General features: G+C 38.9%; 1 protein-coding gene across 6 annotated transcripts in view; it reads right to left on the bottom strand.

Annotated features, from left to right (window-relative positions):
• The window catches only part of LOC122836242 (cGMP-inhibited 3',5'-cyclic phosphodiesterase A-like), a 90,560-nt gene extending 73,077 nt beyond the window's left edge, over positions 1-17,483 (bottom strand). For 3 of the 6 annotated variants that reach the window (XM_044126048.1, XM_044126050.1, XM_044126049.1), the window contains exon 1: positions 9,548-10,834. In XM_044126048.1, coding sequence (XP_043981983.1) covers positions 9,548-10,468 — 921 coding nt within the window. In that variant the 5' untranslated portion in view covers positions 10,469-10,834. Of the gene's footprint in view, positions 1-9,547; positions 10,835-16,810; positions 16,904-17,429 lie in introns of those variants that run through there. The other 3 variants (XM_044126051.1, XM_044126054.1, XM_044126052.1) reach the window with 3 other exon arrangements.
• Positions 17,484-18,269: the final 786 nt, after the last annotated feature.

Here is an 18,269-nt window from a genome sequence, read left to right as displayed (position 1 = left end):
TTCTAGTTCAATGATAATAATTTTACATATTGTATTGTCAAGGGCAGGAAATATTTTGGGCTTACCTATACTTTTAAATTAACAAAGACATCAAATGTTTTGTCAGAAGGACTTCTGGGCAACAAAAAATAACTATATTTTAATGCTTAAAAAAATAATCATAATGCCTTTCCTTATTTTTTTTTGCTCAGTCAGATTTTTGTAGAACATGAATCTGTACGTGTTGAAAAACAAGCAATTTTCTAATGTTTCTTTCCTCTTTTTTTCTATTTTGACTGCAGCAGGATGGTCAATAAAAATAAGTAACGTTAAAGATTAAATCAACAAAAGATTTAAAAATAAAAAAGCCGTTCTTCTGTATCAATTGTCTGTGCCTGCAGGCAGGTTTGATCAAATCATGCAGAAGGCCATTAATGGACCCCTTAGCCACACTTTGAACATTCTTGATCCGAGACATCTTCATTTGACAAAAATTAATTGTGACATAGAAAACACTGCAGAAATGCTGCAAAAAAATGTCTCAATCATAGAGGTGGTCGAATGCTGTTTTGCTTGGCTGCTAAACAAAAACCTTGAATGACCTACTTTCATTCCTGCCCCATTTCATCGAGAGCTCGCCTCCTCCTCATATATGCACACCAGAGCTAATGCACAGGCCTTGGATGGATATTTAAAGTATGAATTTGATTACCCAGATATCTGATATACAGAAAGCTACATTAGTATCTTCCTCTTTTGCTTTTCTAAACCGGATATGAGTCGAAATGGTACAGAAAAAAGAAAAAAAAATGAAGCTTCATATCCCATGAGGTTGTGTGTTTAGAATACAAACAAGTAATCAGAATGAGGGTGTTCGTTGCTAAATCACTTCCCTACAGGCTGTCAACAACCTGCAACCCAAACACAACTCAATTACGAACGGAGCAGCAAAAATAGGATTTACAACAGCATCAGGAATTGTGTTTGGATCTCTATGCACAGGAAGTCATTACCATAGCTTTTAGGAATATCTCTGTTATCCGAGTTAAGAAAGAATTTCCTCCTCCATTTGGGATAATATTTGTGTTGGTGTCACTCTGAGGACAGAGAGCAATTGCTGTGGAAAGGGGCGGAGTTTTTGAGAGTAAATGGGGGGGGAGGCGGGTTTCTACTACTAATGTCGAACGGCTAACTCCCACTCGCTGCCTAATCACTTCTGCTCCAACTTTGCAGCTCAGATAAGTTTTGTGAAAAACTCCCAGTCTCTTGCCTGCTTTGCTCTGCCTGAGAGGGGAGAAAGTTCTGCGACAGCCCTGATGTCTGCAGCAGAAGGGAATCAAATTTCCTTTCATACTGCAAAAAGGGATCCACACCACTGCTCCACACCTCATCCTCCACTTTAATATCCCCCTGCTGCAACTCAGGAGCCTGGCTTGTCATTTTGTTTTAACCTGAGAAGAAGAACTAACCCACACGAGCCTTCACTAACCGCTATCAGATCAGCTGGTAATGACTTTTGTGATGTGGATGACGACCGCAGCTTTGCAAAAATGTGCCTCTTTAGAGAACTGACTGATGCTGGCAGCCAAAATATAATCGCGAGGAGTGTGAATGAGTTTATGAAGTATAACTTTTCCACACTTAGGTGGCAATTTAGAAAATGCATTGGTAGAGTTTGGTTTTTGTGCAACTTAATTCAGATTAAAATGTTCTTACGAAGAGGAAATTTTGTGAGAGAGACAGTTCAGAGTATTTGAAGTGGAGATCAGCTAAACGGTTATGACTAGTCAATATCTTACTTGCAGTAGATTATTCTCTCCATATTGTATAAAACCAGATCAGATGGTTACAGAGGCTGAACGTAAACGCTAGATGTGGTCTCTTGTATCGAGCTATTCATGGTTTAAGCTCATGTCGCTGTTATGTTACTTTATTTGTAATGTCTTTGTGTGTGTGTGCAACTGTAATGCCTGGATTTCCCTTGTGGAGATCGTCTTATCTTTCCTCATCATAGTCTAAGAGGGGCGAAGAGCAAAGTCTTAAAACATCTTAAATCAAAAAATATGTCATAGCAGTTTATATAAATGCTGTGCTACAAACCTGTAAACTGCTGTCACTTTGGTTATTCAAAGACAATATGCACAGAAAATGGAGGATGGAGGAGCAGCAACAACTCCCTGTGTGAAACGTACTGAGAACAGAAAAGGTATTTCTGTTTCAATTTATGCATCAGATGTTTGCATCCAAAGCAACTTTCAAAGCAGGATGTGACAAAGCCGTCGATATCAAACATAACAGAATTAGAAAGTGCTATTTTTGGACATATTGGTCTGATTTAAAAGTAAAGAGGTGTGAAGAGCAGAAATATTGTGCTTTAGGTGGATCCATTTCTTTTTAGATTTTCAGAGATTTTTTTGTGGAATTTGTTTTCATCTGAACATGTGACCAAACTGGGAAAGCTAATAAACATCGTGTCACATTGGATTGGGTGTTTTAATTAAAAATGAGTAATCAGGAAGAAAATATGGAGCTAAATTTATCCCATGTAGGCTATCCTAACAACCTCCAACCTCAGCAGTTTTTTATTGGAAAAAGAAACTATTTCTACCAGTAAAGTAGCGTTCATTGAAGTCATTATGATAATGTTGCTTTTTATACCACCTTATTTCTAAAACCAGATGGTAACTTCAGAGAGGGCAAATGTTTCATATTCAGGAAGCTTCAGACTGGAACATAGTTGACAATGCTTCATCTTTCCATTTTCAGGGTAAATAATAATCAACGTCGACATAAATAGCCATAAGATGCAAACTGTGTTATAAAGATACACTTAATATTATTGTCATGAACCACAAAACTCTTTTTGACATTGGATTTTTTAGATGATCTTTGACCTGTCTCAGTCTAACCATTAGTTTCACAAACTAAACTCAGTTCATACTGAAAGGAGACGGAAAGTGTTATTTATGACGGTAAATACTGACAACTATTTTAGGGAACCTGTTTGGAAAAGTCTTGAACTTTCCCTTTTATGGACGTTTTTATTATAATTTTAGTGTCTATTGGGAGGTCTGGACCTTAGCAAGGGCTTACAGTGACAATAGTGTGGGGCTTGAGGTATCAGAGCCCCCAGAACAAGTTTTCTTTACTGGTTTTTTTTTTTTAACTCAATATGTGTGTTGCACGCATTTCCAAGAAAAACCCAACACTCCGTCTTCATTTGCTAAATGTTTGTGTAGATAACAAAAATGCAGCTATTGGAAAATTATGATCTCACATACACAAACACGACCCTTCCTTGATCCCAAACATGACGGGAAACAAAGCAACAGGAAACTGTCATCACAGTTATTAAAAAAGGACGAAGATGAAACAAAGACAAAGATAATTTTATAAAATCCTATGATCCCATTTAGACAGTGGTTACAAGTCTTAAAGCTGATGTTTACCTAATTGTCAGTCTGTTGTGTTTTCCACATCCACTTGAATCATACCCTCCCTCTGTGGTCGAACCTGATGTCGAGGTTCAATCTCACCCTCCTTTCAGCATTATTCTGTTTATTAAAGACCTAATATCACTACATCTGCAACAAAGCACAGCCCACGTCTTACTCTTTAAAACTTTTCTTAGTCTTGAATGAAGCACAGGTGACCATAAAGCAACAGCAACAAGTTCTGGAATATTTTCAAATGATTTTAGCTGTTCCACGGTAAATCGTACAGGTTTTCTGTAAAACTGCAGGCAGCGTTAGCTAGACCAGCATCTTCTTTGTTCTCGTCAACACGAGGAGGCCGCATCGCGGGTTCCCCCCAAACAAAGCCTGTCCTAACTCACCCATACCCCACTCAGGGGAACCCAGAGCGAGCGAGGTGACGACTAGAGCCGATCAGCGTGAGGTTGTTTACACCCTCTAGACCACACAGACAAGACTCGGTCAAGTCGGCATATGTACACCATGTGTGTCTCAATTACAGATGGGGGCCATCGCTGGACAGCCGCTCAGATAAAAGGGAATGGTGGATCAGACTCGGGCTTTGTTGTAGAAACGCTAATATATTCCTCCCTGTTTCACGCTGTCTGTTAATGCCCCACAACAGAAAGCTAAAACCTGGATCATCTTTCAGTAAAGACTTCCAGCAGGGCAGCATTGAAAAGAGAGCATCCAGGGATGATGGAAAGGTCTGAAATCTCTCCAAGTGTTGTTAGCTTTACTTGGGTAGTAGTTCACTTTTATCTGAGGGAAAGTTGAAGACAAAAAAGTCAAATATGGCTGGAACTGTGTTACTGAGTGAACTGCAACTCTAGGTGATGATTTTAGGGCTGTGTCCAAGTCTGAGGCTATGAAATGTGGGAATTTTTCCTTTTCCACGTCTGACGTATTTGGCATTTTAACAGTGAGAATATGTTTATGTTAAGAGTTCAGAAGGCATGGTCCCACACCAGATTTTCATGGTATGACAACGTGGAGTAAAAATGCCACGCTTTTATGCTATCATGGTATTTACACAAGATTTCACTACTTTTCAAGCAAATTAGAACAATATTTTCTACATGGCTGCTAACATAGTGTAACTTATTCATGATTACAGTTGTATTAATGCTGTATTTCCCTCTAATACATGGTAATTAAGATTTTTAAACACATGCTTAAAATAAAGAATACCTATAATAATAAACCTTTTTCCAATTGTGCTCTTTTGGGAGTAACACAAGATGTACTTTTAAAACATTGCTACTTCAACAAGAGTCCCCCAAGCCAACAGAGGCTTTCAATAGACCCTAATTTTTCCAAAAGAAGATGGATTTTAAAACCTCAAAATGTAATGAAGTTTGCCAATTTTAATAATCCCTTTAGAATAATTCTGGAAAGCACAATCAAAATAATTTTAGGATTTTTTAAAAAAAAATTATTTTGACATCTACGTTCACTTTAGATTTATGATGACTGGCAACTGGCAACATCCAAAATGACACTTAATCCCTTACAAAAAAATCACATGAAAATCACATGAGAAAACGTGATTTTTTGGTGTGATTTTCACATGTGAAAATCACATGTGATCACGTGATTTTCATGTGATCACATGTGGAAATGTGTGATTCACATGTGAATCACATGTGATTTTACCACGAAAGGTTCCAAAATCACATGTATTCATGTGCTTTCACATGTGATTCACATCATTCACATGTAAAATTTGTGTGAACCACATGTGATCACATGTGAAAATCACATGTGATCACATATGATTTTCATGGGATTTTTTTGTAAGGGATGGTTTGATAGGTGTGTTAACAGCAGTGTTGGGTAGTAACGGATTACATGTAACGACGTTACGTAATTTAATTACAAAATAAGAGTAACTGTAATTCGTTACAGTTACAATGAGAAAATATGTAATCCAGTTACAGTTACTTCCGAAAATATTAAGAATTACAAGTTTAGTTACATTATCGCCGTTTCCCGCTACGGCTCCTTGTCTCTATCACAGCCGCAATGCCACTCTGATGTTCCATCCTGTGCTGGTGGAAGACACCCTATGGGCTCTGCGTTGCGTTTCTTTTCGTAAAAGTGGGGTGTGTTCGGTGCAGGAGAGGAATCGGACACAGGGCTCTTCGTGGAGGGGAGACTTTAGCGCCTTTATTTCATCCACAGGCAGTAAACAGACTGTCAGGATTTAACAATTTTCCCTTTACAAAACAATCAAACCTCATCAAAACAAGATGTAATCTGCAGCCAACTGGCACACTGAACAAACAGAAAAAACGATCGCCATACCAACGCAATGTATATTTTACACCGGGCTAGCGGAGCTGCTGCTTACCTTATAGGCAGTAAACACACTGTAAGGAATACAGCAGCTCGCCCGCAAAAATCCCCTGCACTACGGTGTCCCCGACAGGACAAACATCTCGGAATTGTGATAATACCAGCAATTACATAAAACAATAGTACCCTCTTCTGTAACATTTATGCACTGCTTTACATTTACATCTGTGAATATAAAAATGTTTTACGAATATTTGATGCATGACAAACGTTGGAATCTATTCTTTCCCATGAGACATTGTATGCAACATAGGGTGACCAGACGTCCTCTTTTTCCCGGACATGTCCTACTTTTCAGACCTAAAAAAATGTCCGGGGGGAAATTTAAAAATCGTCCGGGATTTTGGTCAACTGCCTCCAGTATGGCCCGATGAGAAGAGTCTGAGAAAATCTTACATGCCTGGTGCTGGCATCTCTTCTTGTGGACCTCCTGTGATTGCCTGTCATCAATTTCCTCTCAGCTTAGTGCTCTTTTAAGGTTCCCACTCAGTTCTCAAAAATTAAATGTTGAACATGGGTCAATACTCATTAAAATCTCAAAGTAATCAAAAAGTAATCAAAAGTAATTAGTTACATTACTTTTTAAAAGTAATCAAAAAAGTTACACTACAATTACATTTTAAACAAGGTAACTTGTAACTGTAACGGATTACATTTTTTAAGTAACTTACCCAACACTGGTTAACAGTCATAATTTGATCCCGATGCTGCAGTTTAGTCATTTGAAAGCTGTATATTGAAATGCTGCATATCAAACACAATTGCCAGACCATAAGTGACTCAGACACCCAAAGTACACAATTTATTTACAGATGTTATCTACTTCGAATGGGACGGAGTATTAAGGTCACTTTAAATTTTTTTAAAAAGCAGTGAGTATTTTTAACATGCTTAAAAAAAATCTATAAAGGATGAGAAATCAAGTCAAAATATCTAGATTAAAGTTGAAAAACTAAAATAAGATTAGAGTCAAAATACTGAGAAAGAGACTTGAGTTAAAATGCCAAAAAAAATTAAATATGTTTTCAAGAAAAATGACATAGAAGGCATGTGAAGGTTACAGTACACTAAACCGGCACATTGGATAAAATATAGTGATTTTTATCACTATACTGTATAGTGATAAAAATCACTATACAATAGTGCTAAATATTTTTTAAAACTATTTCCCATAAATTATCTTGACTTTATCATCAGCCTTCAAATGTATCCTAAATTAAGAAAAAAAAAAAAACATTCTTGTTTTTTTCCAGAACTGCCTCTAATGCACCATCATATGAAACCCTTTTACTCGAAGTGTTATGAAAAAGGACTGATCGCATTTCATTACAACCTGAATTTAAGCAATTCATGGTTAGCTGGCTAAGTGATCAAACATCATTTGAAATGCATAAAGCAAAAACGATCAAACTACGGTCAAGTATGAGACACATTAGTGATGCTGTGGTGAAAACTCACTGACTTGTGGATCCCAAATCAGATTCTGCTTTGGACCCCATATAACCTGAGGTTACAAGACAAACATTTAAAAGTTTGTCTTGTAAATATAGTAAATGCAGCTGAATGGCAGTGCGCAGCAATGAGTTGAGGAAGGGAGGCGCTGCCTTACTCTATGTAGTCACCTTCTGGTTACTTTCTCACCTTATGGATTTAAAACGTAGAAACAGCATGATGGGACTTACTAGCGTTTTTAAATTGTATCTGTTTAAACCTTGAAATAACACAGGAAATATTAGAATAGCTTTTTCGTAAGCATAAATCATAATATTGTTGGAGGGACACAACATCCTTTTCATGGATTGCTCTTGGGGGGGGATAACCTGCCGTTAATAAGCATACATGAGTTCAGACACACACCATTTCCAGCCATTCTCCCAGCTGGATCCTCATTCAAAAACAACAGAAGAAAACAGCATCTTTAGTACACAACTCCAGCAAAATAACAGCATGGGAAATTAATCAAAGTGGACATTTTAATGGTCCTCAGCTGCAACGTTAACTCCACACATATAAAGGAAGAAAATACATAAAAGCCTGAGCTTTTAAATCCTACTAAATTTGTATTTTCACACTGCATTTTTTTATTTTTTTCTTCTAGAGAAAACAAACAGGAACCCTGGAAACGCCCAGCGAGCCCTGGGAGGCGAGCGCATCCTCCAACCGGACGGACTAACATGCAGCCTCTCGTATCTCCTGACACTAACACACTCTCTCCAGATCACAGCGTGAGCGATGATCAATCAGAATGCTCGTTTGCCATTCACAGATTCATCGTCATACTCACTGATTGCAAGTTTTGCTTTGAGGAATCCTCTTTGCTGCATCATCACAGACCACTGCTTCCATGTATCTATGTGCAGCAGTGTCAGAGGGGATTTAAAAGCCAGAGCTACAACATCCCCGCAGTGTTTAAGGACAGTGAGCCGTGAGGACTGATGTGAAGAAGGCAGAACGACAGTAAGATGAAAAGCTGCGGATGTAAGGATATTATGTGACACTGTCTACTCAGCTTTGTTTGTCAGAGGCACAGTCGGTTGAGAAAACTATTTATTTCCAATAAAATGCTTGACTGGGTGAGTCAATTTAGATAGAAAAAATATATTTTATTTAGTTTCAGTAAAGCTTGACAACTTTTTTCTATAGAGATACACCAATCAGAGATTCAAATCGGTTACCCATTGATTGGCTCTGAATGTTGATCGGTAAATCGACTACTAAACAAAAGAAATTGTTTTCATATAAATTAAAACGGCTAATTCCCATTATTACTGGTATGTATGCACATCAAACGATAGTGTACTTTAATTGGATTTTTTTTTTTTTTCAGATTAAAAAATGAATATAAAGGTGAGGCAATTATGTTTTGATGCAAACGATGCACAAATCTTCTTATCAAAGTGTCTGCAGCTCTTGTTCTTCCATGTTTCAAAGTTCTTATCAGAAAGTCAGACCTCGAGGACACCGGAAATCAGTAATTGCCAAAAAAATAAGTCTGATCAGAGTAACTCTACTTCTTTAAAATAATTTCAAACAGGCTGCTTTAGAAAATGTTAGTAAAAGAAGATATGAAAAATTGTTTCTCAAAATCTGGGCGTTTGTAAGGAGGAGTGTGTAAAACCCACTAGAGTTGAAGTGCTTCTAATTTTTGATTGGAAATATCAGAAAGTGACTTAGAAGAGTTTCTTGTAAGAGCTGCACAAGATATTGAATCACAATTAGAATTGAAATATAAGGCCATGCAAAGTTCCAGTCACAAAGGACTGCTAATATGCAATATTTGGTGGTAAGCTCAGGAAGAGTGTGTGATGGAAAACAAACAAACTGGTGATGGAAAACAAAAAGAGGAGAGGTGAAAATATGGGAATTTTGTAATCAACATCGTAAATTCAGCATAACGAAGTTCTGTTTTTATAATATTTCTTTACCTAATAAAATATACAAGCATTCAATCTCTCCAAAGCCCCTCGGGATACATTACAATGCTAAACAAAAAAATAATCAGAGTCATAGTTATAATTGTATTAAAGCTTTAGAGAAGTTTTTTATTATTATTATTTACTGCTCAAAATTCTCAAAAATACCCTTAAAATAGAATAAATAAAAAACGTGATTAAAAGTAAGGACTTTAAATAAATAAATGAATAAATAAATAAAACACAAACCTCAAACTCGAGGGGATGAAGAAAAAAAAAACCAAAGCAGAAAGAGAAAAGCTGAATGGGACAGAAGCGTCTTACCTGGTCCCTCTGGATGCATGGCAGAGAGGTCCGTCGGTGTGACTTACTGTTGGTCTGACTGTGTGCCATGTCTGAGGCTATAACTGAACTGGACCTCCTGCGCCTTTTAAATACAGGAATCTCTTCCCTGGCTCCAGTCACGGGGGTGCAGCCCTCCTTGTGTGTCCCTTGTTTAGGCAGGAGCCTGTCAGCATACCTCGCCAGCAGGATGCCCAGCACTCCGACCAGGTACGCCACGTACGGTCTCCAGGCGGCTCGCACTTTGTGCAGCGACAGGAGCGAGATAGTCCTGGCCACGCTGATGAGAACGATCACCGATGTGCCCTGGTTCAACCGAACTACCATGAGTACTCCCGCGACCGCGCAAAGGAGCACAACCCCGGCCGCTGTGGCGGACAAGAACGGCTGCTCATCTGTCCCGTCCAGAAGAGACCACGCCGCCACTTCGCCCAGGTGACACAAGGTCAGCAGGGAGAGAAGGGTCTCGATCAGCACCCCGCAGTGGATCAAGTACACGCCGACCCAGAAGAAGGCACAGACGAGCGCAAACAGCAACGACAGCGCACTCCAGCAAGTTTGCAACAGCTCGGCTGCGCAGTCTGAAACAAAGTGGAGGGGGGACGGTGAGGGCGAGAGTGTGTTGTCAGCGCTGCTGCTGCTGGCCTCAGCTGTCCAGCCTGCGCATTTGACCAGAGCGGCGAGGAAGACGGAGAGCGAGCCAACGCACGCAGCCCTCCGGACCCTCTGGGAACTCCAGAGTTTGTTAAACATCAGCCTGAGCCACGCTTCACAGTCCGGGTCTCTGCACCGCGGGGTGACGCGTGTTTTCACATACCCATTGCGATCCGGTGCGCCGAAGCCTTTCTTACGAGTGCCGCTCTGCGTACCGGTGGTACTGCAAGCCTCTGCAGACATCGCCATCACTCATGGTCCGATATGAAGTATGAGGAAGTCTATAAAGCATCTATACAGGTGTGGTCAGGGGGAGGCCAGGGCTTGAGTTAAGTGTGGGAAAACATTCATAATGTTCGGTGCAAAATGTTGGGAAACGCATAGGACGAAAACGCACACACGTCTTTCCTTTTACGCATGGAGCCGTTTCGTCTTCTCTTTGTTTCCCAGGTGCGGGACGCAGAGCTGCATTAAAAAAGGAGCTTGGGTGACAGAACAGCTCAGAAGCTGTGCTACAGATCTAGGGCATTGCTCCTCTCTGCACGCACGTCCCGCTCGGCCCTCTGTGGCGCGCCTTCTTTCACATTTTCTGTCATTCTCTCTGCTTTCAGAATCCAGGAAACAGCAGCAGAACCTCGGAAAAGGAAAAATAGAAACAAAACATCAGCCCCGTTCGGCGACCATCCGGACCATAAATGATCTGTTTGTCCTCCTACTGAAATGAAATGAAACAGTCCCTCCGGTGCACTTCCGAGGATAAACTCCTCTGGCGGATTTAAGCTGCTAAGAGCGAGTGTCCGCTCGGCGTTTTCTCGAACAAATCCGGAGCGTTTTGTCACCAGCTCTCCAACCAGCCGCGAGTGTCAGCTTATTCACACCCCCGAGTTCCAACTTTTTACACAGGGAGCAGCAGTGAAACCCACCAAATCCCCCTGTGCCAGCCCAGCAGGAGTATTTCTGCAACTGACTGAGGTTTAGTTGTTTTTTTATTTCCTTCTTCGTTTTAGCATACTTTATGTTTTCTTTTTGTGGGCTATGAGATTATAATATGTGCTAACATTTATATAATACAAAGAAATTTGTGTAAAACATATATGACTTTTTTTATTGCAAAGTCTTGAAAAATTATAATGTTCTGGAGCGGCCACATTTCAGGCCATGTGACATCTTGGTGGGCACATTTTGATTTGTGGCCTTGGTGTAATATTCTTGCAAGGCTGCCAAGGTAAATTTTCCATCTACAACCAGTGCCTTGCAAAAAAAGACTCATATCCGTTTAAGTTTTTAGCATTTCGTAATGTGCATTTCATAGGAATTTTATGTGATATACTAAAACAAAGTAGCGCATAATGTAAATCAAAAGGAAAAGGGATGGTTTTCAAATATAGAAAATAAAGAAAAAAAATTATCCGAAAGGTGTGTGGTACAATCAATTGCCTTCCAAAGTTTCCTCATTAGTAAATGGAGTCCACTGGTGTGCAATAAATACAACTGAGCTGTGACAAAACAAAGAAATTCAGTGGATAAGCGATTTTTCTGCAAATAATTTGGAGTTACTAAAACAATAAGTAGGCCACGATATGATGGCCTACTATATGGCACAACTGAGAACCTGAGAAGACCAGGCTGGCAAGAAGAGAATTAGTTAAGCAAGCAGCCAAGAGATACAAAGCACCTCAGAAGGAACTGCACAGATCCAAGGCTCAGGTGGGAGAATCCGTTTATAGGACTGCTGTTAGGTATATGTTTCACAAATGTGACCTGTGTTTAGTAGTGACAAGAAGGAAATCTTTGCTAATAGAAGATTCTTTGACAAGCCTTAAAAACTGTCATTTACTGACTCTTCATCCAGTCTGACTGAGTTTGAGCTTTATTGCCAAGTAGAATGAGCAGAAGTTTTAGTGTCTAGATGGCTGGCAGAGACATACCCTAAGGGGCTTTCAGCTGAAGCTACAGAAAAAAGGCTGTTCCATAGACGTGTTCACTAATGGCAAGAAAATACAAGTGCATGGCACACTTTTTTAATTTCTATCAACTTGGAATCATGTTTGTTCCCCTTCACAATTATGCTCTTCCTTGTCGGTATTCCTTCATGTAAAATAAAAATAATATGAAAGTTTGTTTGTAACTTGAGTATAAATACTTTTGGCATGACACTTTGACATGGTTTGAGTCCACGAGTTCCTCTGTCCTGCAATTATTCTATACTTCCCTCTTTCAGCACACATGAATCAAAAGGCTGAATTGCCTCCATGGTATATCAGAAGGTTTTCCGCAGTCCTGTTCATTAAACACTCTTTTGATTCAGGCGTGTTGGACCAAGGATGCATCCAAAGATTGCAGGACAGTAGAAACCTCTGTTCCAACAAGGATCCTTTGGTTGCTCCTAAATTCAACTCCAAAGGATCTGCTCTCAGTCTGGTTATTGAAATATTCATCCAGTCATCCCACTCTTGGTGTCACCAATGAAGGGGAGTGGGACTTACATTAATGTTTCAGTTCTGCTTAATCCTGGGGGTGTATTAATGAAGCACATGTGTGTTTCTCTAAATGTACCTTGATTTTTCTATAGATTGTATCCTTTCAAATAAAGTGGATACATGCTCCATGTAAACACAAACATTTTTAGGTAAGCATAGCCATCTTAATTTGCTGCAACACCGACTCTGGACTCTTTAACATCTGGTCATTTTGAACACACTTGGATAGATTTCTTTACAAGCTGGCAAAGAACCTTAACAAAAATCCACCTTCATTTTGAAAAAGTATAATTTCACTCTAAAAGAAAACTCATGTTGACCAAAATAGTTTGTTTCCTGTAAAGTTTAGCAAGCTCCACATGTTTACAATTGTGATGTTAGGACAGAATAGTATTTTGTTTTTGTTTTTTTCCCATACCCCTTCACCCGCCAAACTCTGGTTGGCATAGCGTTTAATGGCTGTAGTGGGGACTTGGCTGCTCCAAACTCTGCATCTAGCTGCCTTTATCTAACAGTGGGAGGTAGAGATCCCCCACATCCCCCACAGTCATGGCTTAAGACATTGTTCAACTTAAAAAGCATACATTTTAAAAATGTTCCAGTTAAAATTTATCACTAAATTTTGGTCTGATTTTGATCAAAACAAACATTCCTAACTGACCAAATGCAACTACTGAACTTTCCGACGAGAAGTTATGATATGTACAGATTCATTTTACACATCTTTACCAGGGCTGTCCAAATTTCGTCCAAATCTATAGCATTTTGAAAAAACAGAAAACGTCTCCTTCAGAGGTCAGAGAGCTGCTACATGTCTATGCACCCATCTTCTTCCTCTCCCTGAATCCTCTCTACCTCTGCCTATTCTAGCGAGCTGACACAGGTCAGCGTGACTCTGTGGCATATATGAGGCACTGCATATCCTCCGTCAGCTGTGATTAGTGAGAAGCAGGGGGAGGAGAAGAAGTGCTAACAGGGAGCGATAGGAACAAGAGGAGGAAGGATTCCGTCCATCACCCCCCAACGCATGTTTACCGCTCACCCAACAGTTCTCCCATGGTGCAGTGCATCAAAAAAAATAAATAAATAAATAAATAAAAAGACAATTGTTGGCTCTGAGCCCACACTCTGTTTTGTCACAAACATTTGTCTCTTACCTTATCAGAGCCTGGAGGTAACTTTTCGTTCCCCTCCGGGTGAGGTGAAACAATGTCACTTTATCTAAATGTTTTATTTTCTAGGTGACAGGAAAAGAAACATTTCCTCTTTGAAAACTTAAGATAAGAGAGTGACAACAGAAAGAATGAGTTGGAGTCAGCAAAAAAAATAAAAATAAAAAATAGAAACGAACGTTGGAGTTGCTACAAATTTGTTCCCTTTTTTGTTTTTCTTTGTAAAGTTGAATCAAATCCATTGTGTAAGGGTCAAAGGGTTGTTCTGTTTGGATGTGATGCACACATCCAAACAGATAAAAAATTACACAATTTAGTAAGCAGAACCGCCTGAATCTAGCCTGTCACAGCTGTAAGTCATTATAAACATGCTTTATGATTCCTCCACTCTGAGTTTGTAGCAGATGAAGTGGGGTGACGACAGTCGTCACTGTGCGCCCGCCGTCTCAACACAAGCTCATTGTGAAATTTTCTGCCACTCTACCAAACAGGTCCAGAGGCTATTTGGAATTACCCGAAGGAATTTTAACGACTAGGGAATGCACATGTTACCGTCTTACCCTATTAGGCAATGTCGTGGTCCATTGTGAAACAGGAATCTTTTATGAGGGGCAGGTCATCAGACATCTGGTTTTGATGTTGCATGAGGGGCAATTGTCAGATGTGACCCCGTTCAGACCTGTGCTGGCTTCTGCAGCGGCTGCCCACAGATCAGACGCCTGTCCTCAGCTCAAAGGCACATTTCAAAGAGTTGTTCACCGTTTTTCTCCTCCTCCACCGTTTCCTCACTGCATTTATTGCTGTGAGTGGCAAAAGTATTTCTATCCCCTCAACTTTTCCATATTGTGTTAAGATGTGACTACATGATGCAGCATTTTCAAAAATTTTCACAAATGAGAAACTGACAATTATTGGTTGCATTTGTATTCAACCCTAAGAGTCAATACTTTATAGAACAAACTTTTGTAGTATGTTTCTGCAAGCTGTGCAAATGTAGAAACTGAAACATTTTTACACACTCCTATTTTAAGAATAGCTCCAGGTTAGGTTGGGTGAAGGATGTTTGTGAATGTCAACTTTCAAATTTTGCCAAAGATTTTTAATAGGATTTAAGTTTGGACTTTGACTGGGCCATTCTATTGTTCTAGATTATTCTCAAGCGATGAGTCAGAAACCCCCAAAATTATCTTCTTTTTTTTTTCAGTTCAGTACAGACTTTGCCAAAAAATGTCAAGAAAGAAAAAATAAACAGACAAAATAAATGTAAAAGTATTGTTCAGTATGATATGAAAAGGCTGACATTGCTGAACAGTTTTGATTTGAATTAAAATGCAGATCATTCAGCATAAAAGGGAATATGTTCCTCTTTCTATCGCTTCCTGGTGGTTTTGATTTATCATCCAACATACTTTTTTGTGTATTTTCTCATCTTCTGTTCTGCTCTCAATTTAAAGCTGGAACTCAAACTTCTATTCAAGAAATTTGGGAAAGTAATCAATATGAACAATTAGTTAACAGCTTGTCAATAAGAGGTCAGCCTCTTATTGACTAGAATCAGTGATCTAAGCCATTTTGTTGCTTCACTATCTGTATGTTTATGGCAATTGATGGCCATGTAATTATAATTAAGTCTTACTCTTTTTATATTTGGACAATGAAGTGCTCAAGACATTCAAAGTCTAGGTTTAGTTTTATGATATTGTATATATTTATGCACTACATGCATGTTTATCTGCTGCATGAAATGTCAGTGAAATGCATTGGCATTTGTGCCATTCATTGGGTATGTATAAGAAATAAGAAAACATTTCCTCTTAGTTGGAGAATTCAGTCACCAGGATCTGTAAACAACTTTTGACCATCTTCAATAGCAGGACCCTTACAGAAACTAAAATGAGATGCAAATATAATCATTAAATGGTATATTTGTATTGTACATTAGATGCAGTGCAACTCAAAGTTGAACTCATCTGCAACAGAAGCAAAAAAAAGAGAGTGGGTGACTGAAACAAGTTTACATTGCGTTTGGCACATGAGTGCAGAGAAGGAGATCCATCACAGATGGGCAGCATTTGGCTTGTGGCCAAGTTTCCTGTGAGGCGCAGTGGACAGACACCCATTCCTGCACACTCACAGACACAAGAATGCCACTACCGTCATGTATACAAAGAAGAACATGTGTAGACAGTTGAATTTGAGGCTGCAGAGCATGAGCCTTCAAGGCAAGGTATCGGAAGAATCAACAAACATAATTTTTTTTCTGAAGACACATGCTGGTTGTTCGATTAAAGTGAACTGGTCTGTTGAAAGATTTAAACTTGCAATGCATGCCTGTAAAAATCTTTTTTCTCCAACTATATTTTCAAACATTCCTAATGGATTTGTGTAAAACTAGAAACTCAGAATTTTAGTAGCATCATTGCTTATAGGTAGCTACAGTGTACTGTAAACAATATGAAGCTTGGTTTGGTACTTTCCTTTCCGTTTTGCTTGTTGGTAAATAACAGCAATGGCTCTCCGGAAATATGGAACAGTAATGCAATGTGTTCAAACCAGACACTGAATGGAGGTACATGTCCAAATATAGTAAATTTGTATACAGACTATAACAATTAGACAGCTTTTTTAACAGACAAAAATATGTTAAAACATATTACTAAATAGTACTAAAACATTTGCTTTTCAATAGGTAATTTTCCACATTCTAAAACCATATCACTAAAAAATATCTACTTGCTTTTCACTTGGTCCTATCTACCTATGGTGCCAAATAATAATAATAATAATAATAATAATAATAATAATAATAATAATAATAATAATAATAAAACAATACACAAAAGAGTCGCAATTCTCATTTGCTACAATTCAGAATCTATATAAAATGTCTCAAAAATGTATTTAGAAAATTTATATAAATAAATTCAACGTTTACTTGCCTTAATTTTGTACGTCTGCATTATGTCCTGACGTCACCACGCAACCAATACTGGATGAATGCACGTACGCCAGAAAAGCACGAAAACAAGAAACTACAAAAATGAAAGAGAGAGATTCAACCGCTCCAGTCTTCTTTGAGGGTAAACATTTGGACACATTTCGGTTTTTACCAAATGCCCGGAAAGACAGAGTTTTACGTGAGCTTCACCGCTTTCAACGTTCGCAAAATGAAGATTGAGAACTTCCGGAGGCAGCTAATGCATGAAGCTAAGCTACATCGGAGCTAAGGTATGCCAGCTCTGTGCGGTGGGTTGTGCGATTGGACAGAATGCTTAGGATAACAATGTCGATATTTGGCTTCAACTAGTCCACTTCCACTATCGTGTTTTTATATCCACGGCCAACATGAATACCATTAAAGCTGCAGTATGTACCTTTTGTAAAGAATGTTATTTGTTAAATCACCATGTAGTGATAGTATGTGTTGATAAACATTATCTATGAAAACATCGATATCCTCCACCTCCAAAACAACCATTCAGAGCAAGGAGGAGGTCTTAATGTAGTCACTCAATGTCAGGTACTATCTGGTAATGGCAGATAAACTACGGTACTTACCTTTCCATGAAACCCGCTTATTCGCTGTCAGCGATAGCCCTGCCTTCTTCTTTTTCTTTCTGGCAACGTTGGAAAGTAATGTTTAGATGTGCGTTATCGCCATCTACTGGAATGAAGTGTAGATCGGGATGATTTGTAGACAATACACAGATTATAAAGCCGAAAAAAAAGTATTTTCTATCAATTGTCTTCTTGAGGTATTTTAATAAAATCAATAGGATTCAGAAGTGGAATGTTGGTCCAAAATGTCTTGTGTATTCAACTGTAATTTATTTCCTTGTAATAAATTACAAGGTTTGCTTCTCTCAATAGAATATTTGGAACAGAACAATAAAAAATGTTTTACTGTCTCATCTTGAATACCAAAATTAGCCTGAGCATTCACAAAAGGATCTGCTGAAGTAGCAGAGAGCAGAGGGGGAATTAAAGTTATACACTCCAGCTTTAAGGAGTGATTATACGACATGTTGGGGAATTCTGTACGTTTGTACGATTCTTAACTAAATGACTACAAATAGTGTTTCTAGAACAGGTACAGATGAAAATGACAAACAGTGCCTCAAACTAGCAGGATATTTATTGGACCGCTCCTGTTTTTGATGTGGATATTTTCTTCTAAAGCTTTTGGGGATCATGCTAAAGGAAAATGGGTTCATGCCTTGAACGGCCAGGGTGCTCAGAATAATTGGTTTGTGTTTGTTCAGTACATGCCAGGAAAAACGCAGCCCGTCCTCCTTGAGAGAGAGTTCCAGCAAACCTGAGTTAGCTTTCGTGCCAATATCTGGCCCACGTGAGAAAAAGCCAAGAGAGCTGACTGCTTACTTTCATTTTTTCATCATC

Source organism: Gambusia affinis, linkage group LG08 (genome assembly GCF_019740435.1).
Source record: "Gambusia affinis linkage group LG08, SWU_Gaff_1.0, whole genome shotgun sequence".
NCBI classification, from domain to species: Eukaryota; Metazoa; Chordata; class Actinopteri; order Cyprinodontiformes; family Poeciliidae; genus Gambusia; species Gambusia affinis.
This window is presented reverse-complemented; position numbering and strand designations above follow the sequence as displayed.